This window comes from Ursus maritimus, unplaced genomic scaffold (assembly GCF_017311325.1).
Source record: "Ursus maritimus isolate PB19 unplaced genomic scaffold, ASM1731132v1 scaffold_19, whole genome shotgun sequence".
Lineage (NCBI taxonomy): Eukaryota > Metazoa > Chordata > Mammalia > Carnivora > Ursidae > Ursus > Ursus maritimus.
In genome coordinates this window covers 1663578-1682276 of record NW_024424341.1, presented here as the reverse complement: position 1 = coordinate 1682276, position 18699 = coordinate 1663578, and the positions used below count along the sequence as shown (strand labels likewise).

Here is an 18699-nt window from a genome sequence, read left to right as displayed (position 1 = left end):
GTGTGTGATCGGGGGCTGGGGGGCGAGCCCACAGGGCCTGTTTTAGAAAGCCTCAAGTCAGCTCATTCCCAGGGCTGTCCTCTGTGACACAGCCAGAGCCTCAGGTCCCCCCCAACCCCCCAGCCTGTGGGCCCCCATGTCCTCGCCTTCCTCACTCTACAGGCCATGGAGAAGGCCACACCTTCTTACTGGCCTTATCCTTTGACTCCAGAAGCTAATGATGTTTGCTTCCGGAGTGGTCTGGTTTAGGAGGGTTACGTGGGGAGCTGGACACCCCGTGGAGTGAGGCCAGAGGAGAGGTGTGAACGCTGGGCTCCTGGAGCCTCTGGAGGGGTGGCTGGCACTCAGGCTATAAAAGCCTCTAGGCGACGTCGGAGCTGGGCAGTGCAGTACAGAGATGGGCCCAGATGCAGATTCAGTCCCATTTTGGAATACNATGTATTCCTGCTGGTCCCACGCTTTTCCTAAAGTAGCTTCTGTGACTCTGACCAGGCTCCACAGCCTCTGAAAGCAAGCGTGGACAGCATGGTCCTGGCACTTCAGAGCCCAGTGTGCATTGGGGCAAATGCCGAGGCTTCCGGGCCGCTTTTTCCACTTGATCCTTTTTAAGGTGCTCTGGCTTCAGTGGGGGTGCCGTGCCGGGGTGTGCGTTCTCTGTACTGCAGGACACGTTACCACCTCTCAGTGGGGCGGCTGGTGCCGTCTGTGGCGTCAGCTCTGAGGGCACAGGTCGCTGCCCGGGGTCTCACAAAGCCCACGTCAGAGTGTTGCCTGTGCCGGGCTTTCCTCTGTGGGCTCTAGGGACGGGCCTGCTGCCGAGCTTTGGTAGCAGAGAAATGTAGAAGCAGGAGACTTGTGCACCCACATTAAACTGCAGCCCCCGCTGCTGTCAGACGTGCGGAAGGATGGGGTGTGACTGGGGCAGGGTGGGATGGCAGGGTCCGGACACGGTGAGGCTGTAATGTCCGTCCTCCCAGTCACAGGGAGCTTGGGCTCATGGCTGATGCATAGACCACTTCAGGGATGCTTGAGTAGACTCGTGTCTTCAATTTAAGAAAGGTTTGAGTGTCTGTGGTAAGAATAACAAAAACCCCAAATAGTCCATTACAAAACATTTTGAAAGAAAATGGTAGAATGTACCATTTCTAAATCAAAATCTCTGTAATTTGTAGTTTGTGGAATGTCAATTTTACGGATTTGAAAATTTTCCAGTTCTGTTTCATGTGATTGTAAAACCCCCGGTTTTGCAGGGAGGACGACCTGTTGGGGCCACCTGGCACGCACTGCCGTCCTCTGGGCATGTGGCCATTCGTGCCATTTGGGGCCTGCTGTGGTTCTCCCTTCTGTTGAGATCTTTCTGGCCCCTCTTCTCCTGCCAGGTGTTCATTAAATACCCACTGATTCGTGGTGGGGATGAAGATTCTTTTGACACACCTGTGTGTGATGGTCATGGAAGTTCAGCTAGCAGATGGCCACAACTGTAAGCTGTGACAAGTCTGTAAAAACAGGCTCCAGGATCCTGGAACATCCTGGCTCAGGGTGTTTCTATGGGACAGATAGTTCTAGGTAGCACAATAATGAGCTGTTCCATGTATTACACACAGAATTCTTTTTTTTTTTAAGATTTTATTTATTTATTAGAGAGAGAGAGTGCACATACCTGAGCCAAAACCAAGACTCAGATGCTCAGCCGACCGAGCCACCCAGGTGCCCCCACACACAGAATTCTTACTCTCTTTCGTGGGGAAGAAATTCATTATTTGCTGGTGTAGTCAGGCTTTGTCCCAGCCCTAGAGACACTGAGCCATGATGCATGTGTAAGGTAACGCAGCCAAGGGGCTGGCCTGCGATGGCCCGCTCTGTGAATTCTGTAGGAATTTACCCAGCAATACCCTTCTATTTGAAGCTGTTTCTTCCATTATATGTGATATGTTGCTTTTGAAATTCATCAATGTTTGGGCAGGTCTCCAGAAAAGCCAGATCAAAGTAAATTTTTGGTATAGATGGAAAATATAGTCTGACACCTGTCCTGACCACGAATCTGTTTTCTGAAAACTTGCCTGGAGATGGTGGGAGTCGACCTTGAACGAGCTTGGCATGAGGTTTGCCATGTTGTGGATCTGGCGCTGTGTTCCGAGTCTTTGAACAGCCCCAGAGCCCCCAGTGGATCAGAGAGTATTGGCTTCTTTCACTGTTTGTTCACTGTTCACCTCTCACGACTACGGAGAGTGGAGTATGTGGAGGGTAACAGTCAGCAGAGATGCGCTGTGACAGGTGGCCCACAGCGGGGGTGTCGGGCCTCTGGGAGCAGCGCGGGGACCCACACGCCTGTGTGAGCAGCCCATTCCCTAGAGCCCTTCCCTCCATCACAGCTGTGGACACGGGCTGCCATGACCAAGATGTTGCTCGTGGCTGGCGGGCAGGACCCCATGGGCAAAACCTCTTCATCTTTGGACATAGGCGAGATGGGGAGTTAGGCTTGGTTGGAGCGACATGGCATCTGGAATGGCCTCTAGCCTGCTAGACTGTCCCCTCCTGCCACTCTGAGGTCACGCACAGGTGTGTGTGGCAGTGCCCTGAGTAGTGACGCCTCTGGATGGAGGCGGCTCAGCAGGGAGCCCCCGAGCTGCAGTTTGGCCTGTGAAGTGCTGGCGCGTGGTCGGTGCTGAGTCCATGCTGTTGGGGAAGAGAGTGTGCGAACCTGGGCCCGCTGTTGCCAGAGGGATTGCGTGCTGTGGTCCCAGGCACATCGGCGTCCGTGAGGGCCAGCAAGCGTTGAGAGGGTGCAGGAGGCCGGTGGCCCTTTGCTGTTGAGCGTGGACGGTCGTGATAGCCTGGCTGCCACTGCCTTCTTGCTGCTCTCCTCTGCTCATGTCATCTTCCCGGGGCTGAACTAGACCCTCAGAACAGGTAGCTGTACTGAAGTGTTTTCAGGGTAAGAAAATTCAAGTTACCGCTGAAGGGGTTTTATTATAGTAGGTCTTTTGGACGTGCTAGTTAATTTCATTGAAGGTTCGAATAATTGGAATAGAAGGTAAGTTTATTTTTCTTATAATCTGGTAGTTTTTAAATAAGGCCAGTAGAGTCTGTCTATTGTTTCAGATGCCCAAACTGACCAAGCTGTTTTAGTAAAATATATGCTTTCTGAATGGTCAAAAGGTGAATTTCTCAAATATTTATGTGGGAAGGTGTTTCATCTTGTTTCCCATTTAAAGTGATTCATTGTCACTGGTGAGAAGCTGGAGTCGAGCCTGAGTTCTTGCTCCCAAGTTGGAAGTGGGTTAGGGCTGAGTCTTTCCAAGGGGAGCAGACCTGAGCCAGCGGGTCAGCCAACATGATCCTGTGAAGGACAGGCACCTGAGTGTCTCTGGCGGTCCTGTCCTCCTGCCTCGGGGTTCACAGAGGGCTGCCTGTCTCCCGCAGGACCGCCGCTGGCGCTGGCGGAGCCCTGGTCCCCTCTTGCACTGGTATGGGTCCCCTGCTTCCATGGCGAGGGTTTTTCATCTCTCTGGTGGTCTGTGTTACTCAGGCGGTGGTTCTTGTCCGGTCTTGCCTTCTTGCTCTGGGGACGAGCACGCACCTGTCATTCACAGGGCATCTAGTGAAGTTAGGGACCAATCAGTTGTAAATAGGCCATAAACTGCCTTGTAAAATTTTGAGATGTTTTATTGGAGTAAAACTGCTGGATAATTTCCCATATTACCAGAGAAATTGAAACCATTATTTTCAGGAGTGATAAGGAGGTGGAGATAAGGAAGGTTAATTTTTAGACTAATGTACTTTTTTTGGCGGGGGGTGCAGCATCTCCTGAAATAATACTTCCTATAGGAGTTTGAACTGACATCTTTCATCTTCCAGAATATTCTGGTACCATTTCCAGAAGCTCGTGTGCTTGGCACGGAGGACAGGCTTTTTTTGTCTATAGACGGCGTCAGCACGGAGCAGGGCCCTTGCTGGATGTGGAAACCAGCTTCCTTTGTTGGCTTGGTGAGGGGTGGCCCTCCAGCGTCCCCTGCTTCTGTCAGATCTTCATCAGCGGAGGAAGGGGCGCCACGCTTGGCTCACGTAGTGCCTTCCGTGTTCTGCAGCACCCTTAGCAGAGACTAGTCGGGGAATACGGACCCATCTTACTGATGATTGTTTTCGACATGAAGAAAATGAGGGTTAACCGTCATTTGTCAGCTTTTTCACTCATTTTACATATTTTTTTTTTTAAAGATTTTATTTATTTGTTCGACAGAGATAGAGACAGCCAGCGAGAGAGGGAACACAAGCAGGGGGAGTGGGAGAGGAAGAAGCAGGCTCATAGCGGAGGAGCCTGATGTGGGACTCGATCCCATAACGCCGGGATCACGCCCTGAGCCGAAGGCAGACGCTTAACCGCTGTGCCACCCAGGCGCCCCTCATTTTACATATTTTGCCTTCACTTAGGTGAAATCACTTTTTCCTTCCTTCCCGTGGAATCACTTTGAAAACACTTGCGTTGACACATTTGGCTCCTGTGTCCACGTAAGTGGAATGTCACAGTGTCGGCTTGCTGGTGTTTTTCTTTCTTGTTCCTGAAACTGTGAGGCTCTCCAGTGGATGACTTTGGAAGAATGGCCTTTTTCCTTGTATGCCACCGTGTCAGCGCCAGGGCAGGTTCGGGGTTTGGACAGGGTGAGGTGCTCCTGGCACAGGCACGTGGCTGTCAGAAGCCCCCTGCTGAAGGGTCTTTGGTTCGTGGGGCAGTGGAGCTAGCAGGAGACCTCACGGCGTGGACGGCATGGCTTTGGTGGAGGAAGACGCTTCTCTGAAGTGGGGGACCATGGGGCAGCCTAGGCGGCAAGCTCGATCTCAGGGGTGGAGTCCGTGGGGCCGTTCAGGGGGCCGTCATCCATCCCTGACTGAGTTGTGCCCTTGTCCCGCGCACTCCAGGTACACAGTCCCAGTGCGGGTTTGACAAGATGTACGCTCACTGTTTGGAAAACAGCACCGAGCTCCTGTCCAGCGTTTACACGGCTTTGAAAATATCATGTAAGCGGGGGATGCTTCCTCAGCGCAATTACGTTATTTCTTATTCCCGAGAGAGGCTGCAGCCACCTTTGGCAGTTAAGCCCTTGCGGCGCTGGCCCACGTGCCATGTCCGCCATGGTCGGGGAGGCAGGTGCCGCGCTGCCCGTGCCCCTCCTGGCTCAGGTGCTGCCTCCCCTGCCCGCGGGCTCACGGGGATCGTCCTGTTCAAGTCCTTAGGCCCAGAGTTGCTGCTTGGTGTCAGTAGACGCCACCTTCCGTCTGGTCGTACATGTTCACGGTGAGTCAGCAGCGGGTGGGAAGGGACTAGGGAAGGTTTCGACGCCGTAGGTCCTGGTTCTTCTTGGACTGCTGAAGAGCCCCGTCAGCGGCCATGTGTGTTCTCTGTCACCCCCCCCGCCCCCGCATACAAACACGTTCCCTGCCCATCAGTTCTCAGCACAGATGGGGTCACTCCCCTGTCTGTCCTTCCTCCTTCCCCTACTTGCGTTGTGGCTTGCCTGTGGCAGGTGGAGGGAGGTCTCCCCCTCTGCGCGGGGTAGTGAGGACCGGGCTCGCCGAGGGTTTAGATCCTGAGCACTAGACCCAGTGCCAGGCCAGGCCCAGAGTTGCCCAGTCAGTAGGTAAGTCAGTACATACCCTAGAAGCTGGAGCTGTTTTGACATTTCAGATATGCTCTGGAGACAGCCCCTGCAAGGCCCCGCAGCTGTATTCAGATCACTCGTCCGTTTTGTTTTTCTATATGGAGGCGAAACGTCACAGTAGCCGATGGATTTTGAGAAACACGCATCTCCTGAGCACAAGCTCGTGGCACCATCGCTTCACTTGTAAAGCACTGAGGTTTCTCTGAAACGATGCTGCTTCCTCGTGGCTTATTCTCAGTGTGATTTGTTTTCCGTCCTTAGCTAAAGCCAGGAGCCTCGCCTCAGCTCCCCAAGCAGTGCTCCCAACCGCCGGTCAGCCTTGACGGGGTTGCTGAGCCTCGCCTGGTGTTCATGCAGATCTCGTGATTCGGGCGCTCAGCCCGGAGAGGCTCCCCGCAAAGGGGGTGGGCCGTATGAGTCTGCTCCAGGCCTTTGGCAAAGCAGGGCAGTGCTGGCTGCCTTTTGTGGGGACCTCTTCCTATGCACGGAGGTCGAAATGTGAACATTACATTTCAGAATAAAGCTCACGAGAGATCTTGAGGCCGTGATGATCTGGCCGTGGCGTGACCTAACAGCCCACTTGACGGAAAGCTGGTGTCCCTCTCACACCCCAGCCACCCAGGGGGAGGTCTCATCTTTCCCTGTTGGTACCCTTGCTCTCCCCCAGTGGCCTCTTCATGCAGGGGTGCTCTCTCACACCTTCCCTGGCTACAGTGTTGGGGTCAGAAGAGATTGTTGGGGAAGCGGCCAAGTTTACTAGCGGAACTGATGGTTCTCTTGGTTTGTGATCATAGGCGGGGCTTCCTTCTGCCAAAGGTTGAGGCTCCTTTGAGTTGGTGTTTGTTTGACAACCACATGCAGACTGGGCCACTCTGATGGCTGGAGGCTGTTACACAGAGATGGAATCCATGGTCCCCCATGGTCGAGCAAAGCCAAGCCCCTCGCTAAGGATCTTGCTTGAAAGCCAGGGAGCTGGCAAGGTGCCTGTGGACCTGTGGCCAGCATGCCGCAGGTAGAGAGGTTTCTCCCACCCCATTGCCCGCCTCCTCCTCTCTCCATGTCAGCGTTGTGCCTGTCTCATGATCATCGCTGTGGCCTTGCTGAAGGCAGAGAGAGGAGGATCCTTCCCCTACCTGAACGCTCAGCTCTGGGTGTTTGCATTTGACACTTCCCTTGAGAAAGCCGAGCTTTGCGGCATGTCGTGGTTTTCAGTGTGCAGTGGCAGAGATTGGAATTGCTTGCACAGGAAGCCATCTTCCCAGAGTGCTCTCCTTTGGGAAATGGCCAGAGATCAGACTAAACAGGGGAAACCTGGAAGACTGTCTGACTCTCAGAGTAGCTGGAGCGTGTGGCACCCTGTGGACCTGTTTCCAGACACGTTCAAGGATGCCAGGCCTGTGCCCACAGAGCACGCAACCCCTTGGGGACCCAGGTCCCAGAGACCTGCAGCCCGCCTGGCACCAGGCCCTGCTGCTCCTGGGTACCCTGCTCCTACAGTCAAGCAAGGCTGGGGGGTTTCATTCTGTAAGTAGTACCTTTGAGATCTTAGAAGCACGGATGGTGCATTTCTCAGGGTTAAGGAGACCACGTGCGGCAGGGAACAAAGTTTCCACGGGACAAGGAAAGAGATCACAGTGCTCAGAGCGGGAAGTCAGAAGGTGCTTTCAATTGATAGACTGCCCAGTTCCCTCTGAGAGGTCAAAGAAGTGTGGGGAGCAGGGCGGGGGGGTCCACAAAGCAGCACAGGGGAGACACGTCCTCATGGAAGGACTCTGCAGCGAGGAGGAGAGTGTGGGCCGGTCAGCACTCCGCTGGAGCCCTCTGTGCAGCCGAGCTGGCTGGCTGCCTTGTTGCCCGCGTGGAGCAGCATCGCCTAAATCCCCTGTCTCGGGACGAGCCTGGCTCTCGTGGGAACTGTGCGCTGGTTTCTGTGGATCACATGTCCCTTGTGGGGGTCACCCCCGTGCTCCCGGCCACGCTCTGGAAGTTGGGGGATCAGTTTGCCAGCGGCCTGCGTGGAGCATGTTTGAGCTGAGCGCTGGGCCCTCGGGTTCGTGAACTTACGTGAGCTGGCCTCTTGTCTCCCGCAGAGGACTACCCCAACGGCACGTGGCTGGGCGACGAGAACAACCCTGAGATGCGCGTGCGCTGCGCCATCATCCCGTCTGACATGCTGCACATCAGCACCAACTGCCGCACTGCCGAGAAGATGGCGCTGACGCTGCTGGACTACCTGTTCCACCGGGAGGTGCAGGCCGTGTCCAACCTCTCGGGCCAGGGCAAGCACGGCAAGAAGCAGCTCGACCCCCTCACCATCTATGGCATCCGGTGTAAGTGCGCCTCCCTTGTTTCCGCCCCTCCCTTGGCGCCTGCTCATAGGACGGGGTCCCGCAAGGCAGCATTTCGGGGCTGAGTTGGGACCTGCGCTTGGGCTTGGAGAGGATGCTGGTCTCCACGCCGGTCACAGAGCCTGTGCGTGGAGCGGCGCCCTTAGTAGCGCCGGTGCCTGCTGTGGGGAAGACGTGGGGGGCGCGGGCCTTTCAGACCGCGGCTCCGCTGGTCCTCAGGCCGCTCTGGAGGTGGGGGAGGAGCAGAGCCAGAGCCTCCCTCTGCCCTCTGCCCACTGCGGCCTTTCCTGGGCTTCCCAGTGGCACGAGCAGGGTGCTGCCCACCTCCTCCCTTTCAGATGGGGCTGCATAATTATGGGCCGACCTCTCTGACTGTGGCCAGCAGATCCCATAGACCGTGGTCTTGATGTCGCTGCAGCCTTTGTGGTTTTCCTCCTGTTTGAAGAGTGCCCCGCACTCAAATCTGTCATCCTTGTATCCTGTTGGTGACATTTCAGGGGTGCAGGTGGCCCATGACCTTCTTGGCAGCACCTGCGTGCCTCTCACCCCTGGGCTTGTCCACCCCACAGAGCCCGCCTGACTCCGGGGGGCGTTGCTGTGGCTTATGAGACAGATGCAAAATAAAGCAGACTCACGAGACTCGAGACTTGTCACAGGAGGGCTGGGTAGCCGTGTGTGAGATCCAGGTTCTCGAGATACACTGTGGTTGAATGTCAGGTTTAAGTCTGATCTAGCAGAAGGGGGAAAGTGAGTTACCCTGAGGTCACCATCTTAGAGCAGAGAAGGGAGAAGCAGCCCGGGGAATCTGTGTGCGGGGGGGACATGCTGCACTCGCCAGACAGCCCAGCTCTGTTTCTGTATGTGGGCAGGTCGGCCTGCCTGCGAGCCCTCCTCCGGCGGGGAGGCGCGAGGCGAGCATCTCGCCTAGTGGCTCAGCGAGGGAGTGTCTGCTTCCCCGGGCTCTGCAGGTTTCAGGGCATCCCCCTCCCCCAGGACAGTTGGGGTTGCCGGCTGTGCTCACCAGCCATGGCACCCTATGCACCCATGCCAGGTGGGCCGAACCCCCTCCCCCCGGGCAGGTAACCTCCCGCAGGTGCTGCAGTCCCCCTAGGAGGCCTCTGGTCATGAGCTCCTGTGGGACCAAGTGCACCTGTGTTTGCGCCCATGAATGACTGGTACCCCTGAGATGTGTGGGTAGTGCCGGTTTTGAAACCGAGCTCTGGGGAGGGAGGGTCTTGGGCAGGCTGACTCTCAGGGAGACTGAAGAAGGATGGATGGCAAGATTAGTGGGGCTGTGTTGGGAGACTGATGTGGGGTACAGTCCAGGTCTGCAGCCGTGGAAGCAGAGGGGCGCAGATAGATTCCAGGGATTCTGGAAACACGAGCAAGGCTTGGCTGAACAGATCCCCAGAGGGTCAGCATGACCACTCCGTGCCGTGGCAGATTGCCCACTTCCTGTATGGCAGATGACTCATTTACTATCACCAACTCCTGAGTTACAAGCACAGTGGTTGTATTTGCACTGAAGCCAAGTGACAGGGCCCTGTGAGTGTTGGTGGGACACTGGGCCGCCCGTGTATTCTTGTGGGGGCCCAGGGAGGGCAGAAGGGTGCTGGGGTGGCGGGCTCTGTGGGGGCTGGCGGAGAGCTGCTGCGGATAGCTGCTTTGCGTAAGCAGCCACACATGGCCCTGTCTCTTTCCCACGCAGGGGAAGCCCTGTGGGTCCTTGAAGTGGAGGAGCTCGTGACCCAGGGTGCGGGCATTTGCTGTCTCTCATGTGCAATTTGCAGAGAACAAAGACGCATCTTTTAAAAGAGGAAATTGCTGGAATTGAGCTATTCACAGGGAGCGTTCCCCAGGAGGTGGGGCCTGCCCTCACCGAGCTTCCCTCCCTTCCATCAGCTGCTGTTGAGAGAGCAGCCCAGGAGTCCTGGCGGCGGCGGGTAGCTGCCCGTGTCCTGGAACGAGCCGTCCGACCGTGGCTCCGAGATTGCGGCCTGCAGGCCCCTTCACCCTGTGCGCCCTGTGTCCGCAGCCTCCTGGTGAGAGGAGCAGAGGGTGGGGGTTGGGGCCGGCCTGCTGCGGCGCTGGCGAGGGTTGCGCCTGTGGGTGGTGCACAGGCTGCTGCGTCCTCAACTCAAGCAGGACGTGAGGCTCGTGAGCACCTGGCTCTGTCACACGTTCGGAGTAGCTGATGTCCGGCGTCTTCATTTGGAAGTAGGGAGCAGCCGTCGGTGGCCTGGGCGGGAGAGCAGAGGCCCTGGTCTGGTGGCACACGCCCGTGCCTGCGGCCTCTCTGAAGCCCGGGCTTCCCCGAAGCCCCTGGCAGCGGGGGGCATGGGCGCGGGGGCTCTGTCCTGGGGAAAAGCAGCGCGGGCAGGAGCGTGTTTGAGTCACGACTCAGGAGTGTTCACCCCGGGACTCTGGGCTGGTCCCCCTTGCCCTCACTCCTGCGGGGTAGCACCTGCAGCCTGTGCCACCTGCACACAGCGGGCCCCTGCTGATGTCGTCTCCCCCGGTCCCATTCCAGTCTTACTGGGGAAAAAGTTAGCATTTTGAAGCATACAGTGTGCTGTGTTTCTAAGAACTGCCTTTTTCATGACGGAATGAGGGTTTTCTGAGAGGGAGAAAGAGCACATTTGCTTTTCAGGGTGTCCGCTTCTTTAGGGCTCCCGAGGAGTGATGGGTGTCCCCCGTATTTGTGTAAGTTGACCGTGTAGTTTGTGTGCTCGACGCACAGGTAGCACGTTACTGTGACTAAAAACTGGGAGCATGTTCCTGAGGGATGTCACCTTAAGAATGCAAGCTGTCGATTTTCTCCCCTCGAGCTGAGAATACGCCTGTGTTCTCGGGTTTCTCCTTGCGGGTCACAGCAGCCCCTGCTCCGACTGCGTGCTGCAGGAAGCTGTTAACCCGTGGGGGCCGCCAGAAAGGAGATGAGACCACATGGCCGTCAGACGGCCCTAGCTCTCTGAAGGCATCTGGGAAGCCTGCAGACGTGGAGGAGAGATTCCCGTGAGGCCCCCGAGCACTTGGCCCAGACTTGAGTCCTGCTCTCACAGAGGACTGCCATCAGCCCATTCTGCCCCCTCAGCCGCACCAGGAGAAGGCGGTATTTCGTGAGGACACAGGGGTGACGCAGAAGCTGGTCGGCTCTTACCTGTGTGAGCTCAGGTGTGTGTCCAGGTGCCGCTGTGGGTTGTGGGGTGCAGAAATGTCCCGGGGCGGCTGCGGCTAAGCACACACCCTGGGGGACAGGAGTTGACTCTCGCGGCCCCAGGAGGCTGGAAGTCTGAGATCGGTGTCAGCAGGGCCACATTGCTCTGAAGGGTGGGGGGCAAATCTTTGCCCCTTCCAGCTTCTGGTGGTGCCTGGTAATTTGTGCCAACACAGCTCCCATCACTGCCTGTGTGGAGACTCACCCGTCTCCTCCCTGTGCGTATGTTCCTCTTGTCTCCTTATAAGGACACCAGTCATGTTGGATTTAGAGCCCACTGTGCTCCTTGTATGACCTCATCTTAATTAATCACATCTGCAAAGACCCTGTTTCTAAGGGAGGTCACATTCTGAGGTCCTGGGAAGGACATGCATTTTGGGGGACACTTCCCAGTGCCTAGGGCCTGGGATCTCTGGAACTTGGTAATCGAGTGTAGTAGTGTTTTACACAGCTTCTGTGGGGTTACACAGCACATGGGTTTGGGGACGCCGAGGCATCAGCGTGAGTGCAGGGCTGGGAGCTGCACAGGTGACAGACAATTGGAGCCCTTGCTCACAGGAGGCCCTTGGACTCTTCTCCCTTCATGCTTCTCAGCTGTTGGGGAGCTTCTCACTGCTTGGGGAGCGGGGGCTCCCCAGCTCTGAGGCCAGGACAACACAGGGGAGCCCCGGACACCAGACGCACACAGTATGTGGAGACAACTAGCTGCTCGCCCTTGCTTGGGGGTAAAGATTTGTGTTGTTTGTCTGGGTCAGTCACTATCAAGACTTAGTTTAGGAAATATATTTCTGGCACTCAGTTTTCTGCTTTTCTTTGTCCTTGAACTTGAGATTACGTTAACAGTGATAGTGTTTTCATTCCTCTGTGTATGATAAGCCCCATGCCACCCACCAAGGACGTGAGATTACCATCCCTGTTCCTGTTTCCCACAGTGAGTCTCAGCCCGTCTGTGGGGCTCAGTGTTGCAGAGCTGGGAGTCTGGTCTTACAGTTCAAACCACCAGTGTCAGCATGGGCGTTCCGGGAAGTGGGAAGGCGGTGAACGGTGATGCAGCTTCAGATCTTTGGTGGGGGCGGGGGGCAGGCGGCTTGCCTGGGAAACAGCAGGAGCAGGCTTGGAGGGGCAGCTGAGGGGCTTGCCTGGCGAGCACTGTCCTCCAGGATGTTGAGGGGCAAGTGGCTCACTATGCAGCTGACCCGAACCCCACAGCTGCCTGGGGACCCCGTGTGCTGGGGCAGTGCCCTGGGAGCAGCCTTCAGGTGGCTTTGCTCCTGCACGGGACAGGCGGGGTGCAGCCTAGTGGAGGGAGGTCAGGAGAGCAGAGGTGCCAGGTCTCCTGCGCGTGCCCGGGCCAGGCGGGTGCCGTGCAGGGCAGAGGGGGAAGGGAGGTGCCGTGGGGTTTATGTGGCCACTGTTGCTCTACTTGGGTGAGTGCCGGGAAGCCTGGATTTTAGGATCGTTTCTCACTCCTAACTGATAACTGGACGGGAACTGAAGCTAGGGGATTGGCATTCTTATTTCATGAGGTTTTCTTGGAAGCATCATATAACAGAAGAGAGAAAGTGCTTCAACAGTGTGAAAAAACAGTTAAGTTCAAAGTAAGTTTTCTACCCCTCATTAAGATTTCTCCTCCATGGTCATTAAGCTGAGGTTGCTCGGTTCTGTCAGGAAAGACGAGTGCGCTTTTGGGAGTCAGAAAAAGCAGCAGTTTCAGGGCCCAGAGGGTCACAGGCCCCCAGGCTGCCTCCTTGACAAGCTCAGGATGGCAGAGCTGAAGCCCGAATGTTGTGTACTGCGGCGGGGGGTGGGAGTGGGGGGGGGTGTGCGCCTTCCTCCCACTGGGCTCTCTCCGCGGGGGGTGCGGGGGGAGATGCAGGGGGGTGGGGGGAGAGGTGTTCTGGCAGCCAGCAGGTGGCATTGCTGTTGGAAGGAATATGTAACATGAGGTCTTAGGAGAATTTAGAAATGGACAGTGTGTAACCATATGAATGTGTGTTTTTTCTTCAAAGGATATAAGCCAGGTTTTGAACTGTCAGATTGGTTTCTACAGTTAAATTTAAATATTAATGTTTTTGCTTATTTCTCAGGTTTATACACCTGTGTGTGTTGTAGACATTCATTTCTGTTCCTAACAAGTTTTTAAAATTTCACACCGTGTCATTAATCCCTAGAGGCCTTGGGAAGGCTTCTTCCTGAGTGTGAAGGTGTGAGGACAGGAGGACAGGCTAAAACGTTCCTCCTCATTGATGCACATCCCTGGAGGGCCTTCTCAGGCCCGTGAGCACCGTTTCTCCTCTTGTCTTGGAGAGCACTGCCGCCCTCGGCTCCTGTCCCCAAAGTTGGTAACTGGCCCAGAACATTCTGAGTCAGCCCTGCACTCAAAGCGTTACGTGGCACGTGGCCCCCACTAAGTAAATATTGGTTACTGATCTGTGGTTATTCTAGAGAGGACCTGAAAATCAGAAAGCAAAGGATTGGCCGCTTCATATGTGTGTTTCCTTTTGTGCACGAGGATTACAAAGTGCTGCAGAAATGACCTTGGATTGTTTTTCTTTCTGATTCTGTAAATCCTGCTCCTGGACGCAGTTCCTTCTGATCTGGGCCACAGAAATTTTGGTCGTTCTATCTAGAGTCAGATTGGTCTTAAGCACATACTCAGAAAGCCAAGAAGTGTCTTTCCAAGAGAGGAGAAACTTGATACTTGGAGAGAATTTAGAAAAACAAGCACCCCCTCTGGTGATTATCTCCGTGTGGTGTCTCGGTGGGAGGAGGCTTTAGGGATCGGTTCACTCTCAGCATGGTGTACACTCAGCTCTCCTAGCAGTCAGACAGGATGTTGTTGAGCTCCGTTTTCTTACTGCTAACGTTTTGCATTCCATCCGTTTATTTTCCCCTTAATCAGTGAAGTTTCACGAGCCAGCTCGAGAAGAGGTCACCACGCTGATGAGTGTTTCTTGCCATCCCGGTGCTTGTGACTGGGGCTTTCTGTTGACTTGGCCCAGAGAAGAGGTGAAGTGTCTAGTGAGGGTCTCCATCTGCCACCCAGTCCTCAGTGGGCTCCCTGATCCCAGATTTCCTTGTTGATGGGGGGGGGGGCGCGGGTCTCTGGGTGCCGAGTGGCCTGTCCTGGGAGCTGTGTTGTGGAAGTAGTGAACACACGTGGGCACCAGCGAGATGCCCCCCGGCAAGGCCGCGTGCACGTCTGGCCAGCACTGGAGCGGAGGAGGTGCTGGCCCACAGGGTGGGCAGGGCTCTCGGGAATGAAGAATAACGTGCCCTTCGGGAGTTTTCCTCCTGGTGCCGTCACGGAGTCCGGCCTCTGACTCGGGCAGGGACGGGAGAATGTCTTCGGATGAATCGTGACCACCGTTTAGTCGGCTGGTGCTGGAGTGTCTGCCGTGTGCCCGGGTGTGTGGGCTCCTGGCACACCACACAGTAACTGTATCGGTTCTCCGAGATGCTAGAGAGCTGGCGTGGGGCTTGCCGGTGGGAGGGACTCGGGGTCCGACAGGCTGGTGAAGGGCAGGGTCGCTGAGGTTGTGTCCGAGCAAAGACTTGGGAGAGTGGGGGACAGCTGCAGGCACGGAGGCCCAGGCAGAGGTGAGCCGGTGCTTGGAAACGGGGCTCCGATACGAGTTGTGGGCCCTACTTCTGTTCTCCGCGTTCAGGACGTAACGTGCCCTGTGTGAAGTGCGAGCGGACAGAGTGGAGTGCGGGCATCCTGGAGGCTTGTGGGGGCCCAGCACCCAGCTCATCACCGTGTGGACCAGTCAGCTGCATGAAAGCGAAATAAATGGGAAGAGTTTAGAACATCGTGGGTGCACCTGTCGGGGAGGCTCTCCGGCCCGTCATGTGTCTGTGCTCAGTTGCTCCCACCCAGCCAGCATGCAAGCGGAGGCCTGCGTCTCATGTCCTTTAATACGGGTGTGCTTTCAGGTCACCTCTTCTATAAGTTTGGAATCACCGAGTCTGACTGGTACCGCATCAAGCAGAGCATCGACTCCAAGTGTCGGACAGCCTGGCGGCGGAAACAGCGAGGCCAGAGCCTGGCCGTCAAGAGCTTCTCGAGGAGAACGCCGTCCTCGTCGTCGTACAGCGCTTCAGGTATGCGTTGTCTGGCGGCACAGAATGCTTCACACCTTGGGACTCGGGGGTTGAGGGGGAGCCATCCAGAGTGAGCCGGCGGGTCAGAGCGTCGTGACCGGATGCCCCGTTCTGTGCACCCCCTGTGGGGTGAGTTACCTCAGGGCCGCCACTGGGGGGCCGGGGGGGCCCTCCTTTGGAGAGCAGGGCCTGGGCGTTATCCTGAGGCTGCTTGGGTTTCGAAGCAGGTGGAGGAGCTGGGTCAGGACGGTGGCGGCTGCAGGTGAGCGGCTGTTCCGTGTTCCCCTCCCGCCTGGTCCTTGAGCCGAGTGCTGGGGTTTGTGTGGGGTGCAGACGAAGGCAGGGGTCTGCGGAATTGGGGTGCTCATTACTGCAGTGCTGAGTGTAGCTTTAGTGACGCACCCGCAAGAGATTGGGGGCGTTCTGGATTTTCCTCTCAGGCATTGTTGGAGGACTGCTTCCCTAGGAAAGTGTTCACTAGGAACGACAGTGTGATTCTAGTATTGCTTTTCACCCAGCACATCTCACAGTATTTTAACAAAAACATTAAACACGAAGTCTCTGCAGTGGCTGCTTTGGCAGCCTGAGGCCCTGACTGGGGCTGGGGTCCGGGTCCCAGGACAGCGTGGGCAGTGCCGGCGGGAGCTCCTATTCCAGAGCACGGTGGTGACTGGGTCACTGGAAATCCTTGCAGGGTTTTGTCTTTGTGAGGCGACCTCAGGAAGTGGCTTTCCTCCGGTCATTTTGGGAGTAACTTGCCAGCAATTCCTGAAGATGGGAGGTGGCCACACATGTTGTGCCCCAAAGCCGTGCTCTTGTGAGCGGCTGTGCTGAAGAATCTCCTAGGGAGGAATCGAGGCCTTTCTGTTGCGATTAGCCATTCTGTCTCGGGAACTCAGGGAGGCAGCCGGTGTGGGACGCGCCGAAGCGGTCACTCCATGAAGAAGTAGATGGCCGCTGCGGGCCCTGACGGGACGGGCATCAGCACCGTGGGTTCAGGGAGGTGGGCTTCAGCGGGACAGGGATTATCATCCTCACCCTGGGGTCCATGTGGCCGAGCACAGAGCTGGACCCATGGTTGGTTCTCCGTGCGTGTCCCGAATGCAGGAGGAGGAATGGCAGAACGGAGCTTTCTCTGTGGACACGGCGTGTGCCCGTCTCTGGAGGTGCTCGCGAGGCTGCGTGGCCCTTGGGAATTGTGTTCAGTTCCGATTCTGATTTAGTTCATCCAGACAGTGGCCTGAAACGCCGTGTTTCCAACAAGTAGCAAGTGACGCCCTCCAGCTGGCCCGGACCACCCCGGGGGGTGGAAGCTGTCGAGTCCCATCGGTGGTTGGGTTGTGGGGCTGGCCAACCCTGACCCTGCTTCTCAGCCCGCTTGGAGACTCGGCTGCTCTTTACCTCCCACTCAGGTTAGAGTTCTGTTGTGTGGATGGTGATTTTATGACATTTTATGCTTTTTTTTTTTTGGAATTGTTTATTTCTCTTCCAGTTACTAGTGTTTCTTTCAACTGAATGACAGTAATTCCGTTTAACGGGAGTTGAGTTTCTTCAGTTTCTTTGTTTTCTCATGTCGGTATTTCTTCTAAGATGCTTTGGGTTTGAGTAACTGTCTGGTGCCGTTGGCCTCTTGGGGCTGGCGAGTACCCCCGTGCGAGCGCGCGTTCAGTGCCCGTGTCTGCTGGGCAGGCTTCGCCCGCGGGGACGTGGGTCCGGGGTCCCAGGGTGTGTTGCTTGGAACAGACTGTCCGCTGACAAACAGCAGGACGCGGCAGCATGCCTCGCGGCCCACCCACGTCCCGGCTCCTTCCTCGGGCACGCCACACCTGTGCCCAGGTGCCAGGGCTGTCCTTGTCGTCCCGCAGGAGGACCTTGCCACCTCCGCCACGGTATCTGTGCCCCGGTGTGTGGCGGGCGGGCAAGCACAGCCGTGGGTGTGGAGGGCGAAGAGCAGAATTACGTTCCCGTGGCCCCCGGTGTCTGTCTAGGGAGGCCTCAGACCATGTTTCTGCACTGCTACACCCAGTCTCACGCCTGCTCTCCAGTCACAACTAGGGCTGCTTCCTGTGCGGTCCACTGGCGGCCGGAGGCTTCCTGCTGAGCACTGGAATCGAACTTCCAAGAGAAACACAAAACATGTTTTTTTCTTTTACCAAACTTAAAAGAAAAATAAATGGCTTTTTAAAAAAATGATTTATTTATTTGGGAGAGAGAGAGCATGCAAGAGTGGGGGTGAGGGGAGAGGGAGGGAGATGGAGAGAGAAACTTAAGCAGACTCCACGCTGAGTACAGAGCCTGGTGTGGGGCTTGATCCCTCGACCCTGAGATCAGGACCTTGAGATCGTGACATGAGCTGAAACCAAGAGTTGGATGCTTAACCAACTGTGCCACCCAGATGCCCCTAAAAAGTACATGGCTTTGGAAATTTCTGTTGCTGTCATTGTTTCTGATTTTCTTGTGCTGCATACTTGACTAAAATCAGATAAAGCAAAGTAGGTGGTTAGCTAGAGGGCCTCTGGTGGTCGATCCTTGCTCCGTGTGCATCCTCCCAGCCTCCCAAGGCAAATCTGAGACGGGGACAGAAATAACCCAGTAAAATCCCTGGATTGCTGGCTGAATTTGGAAGTGGTTGTGATTCCAGCTCGGTCTGCCTTGTTTAATTTTGAGTTATCAGCAGACAAAAAGAACTTGGAAATACATACTCTAAAGGAAATTCTGAGCCCAGGCTCCACTGTCCCTGTGAGCACAGACTGCAGTTATTAGTGCCCGTGGATGTTCACAAAATCACCGTATTAGAACAGTGGTATTGCACTCTCCTCTCTGGCAGCACCATGTGGACTTTACGTGTGCTTGAGGAAAAGACAGCTTCCTCTCACTGTTAATGCTGCAGCCCTGTGCATGCCCTGCAGGCCTTGTCAGTGAGTTAAAGGCCTCACGGGGCTGTCTGTGCAGTGCCCAATAGCAGAGAACCAGCCCATCTGTGTGTGCAGCTGCCTTTCCTCTCAATGCGGAGAGGAGCCAGGCCAGCAGAGGGGGGCCCTTGGAGCGCCCCGCCTTTCTGATGCACGCTCTGACAGCAGGGCGCTGTGGTCTGGAACCTTCGCCAGCGTCAGCACTGTTGGCTCTGAAGCATTCTTGATCACAGACCAGGAAACAACACAGTTTTTTGCACCAGACTTTGATATGAGCACAAATTACGAGACATGGATTTAACCTGGTCTTTACATTGAGTGACTGTAGGGAGCTATTGGTTCATTGGTAGATTCAGTGATTTGAAGCTTAGTTTTGGAAACCATTGACCTCATACCCGCATGTCCTGTCTTCCACAGTGTCTTTAGAACCTTGGGGACTGTCATTCTTCCTGTATTTGAAC

The 18699-nt window shown here is 55.8% G+C and overlaps 1 protein-coding gene across 6 annotated transcripts in view; it reads left to right on the top strand.

Annotated features, from left to right (window-relative positions):
• Nucleotides 1-18699, top strand: part of LOC103673843 (BTG3 associated nuclear protein) — a 129023-nt gene that overhangs the window by 56207 nt on the left and 54117 nt on the right. For all 6 annotated transcript variants that reach the window (XM_040633195.1, XM_040633197.1, XM_040633196.1 and 3 more), the window contains 2 exons: nt 7748-7987; nt 15159-15326. In XM_040633195.1, the coding sequence (XP_040489129.1) occupies nt 7748-7987; nt 15159-15326 (408 nt within the window). The remainder of the gene's footprint in view (nt 1-7747; nt 7988-15158; nt 15327-18699) is intronic.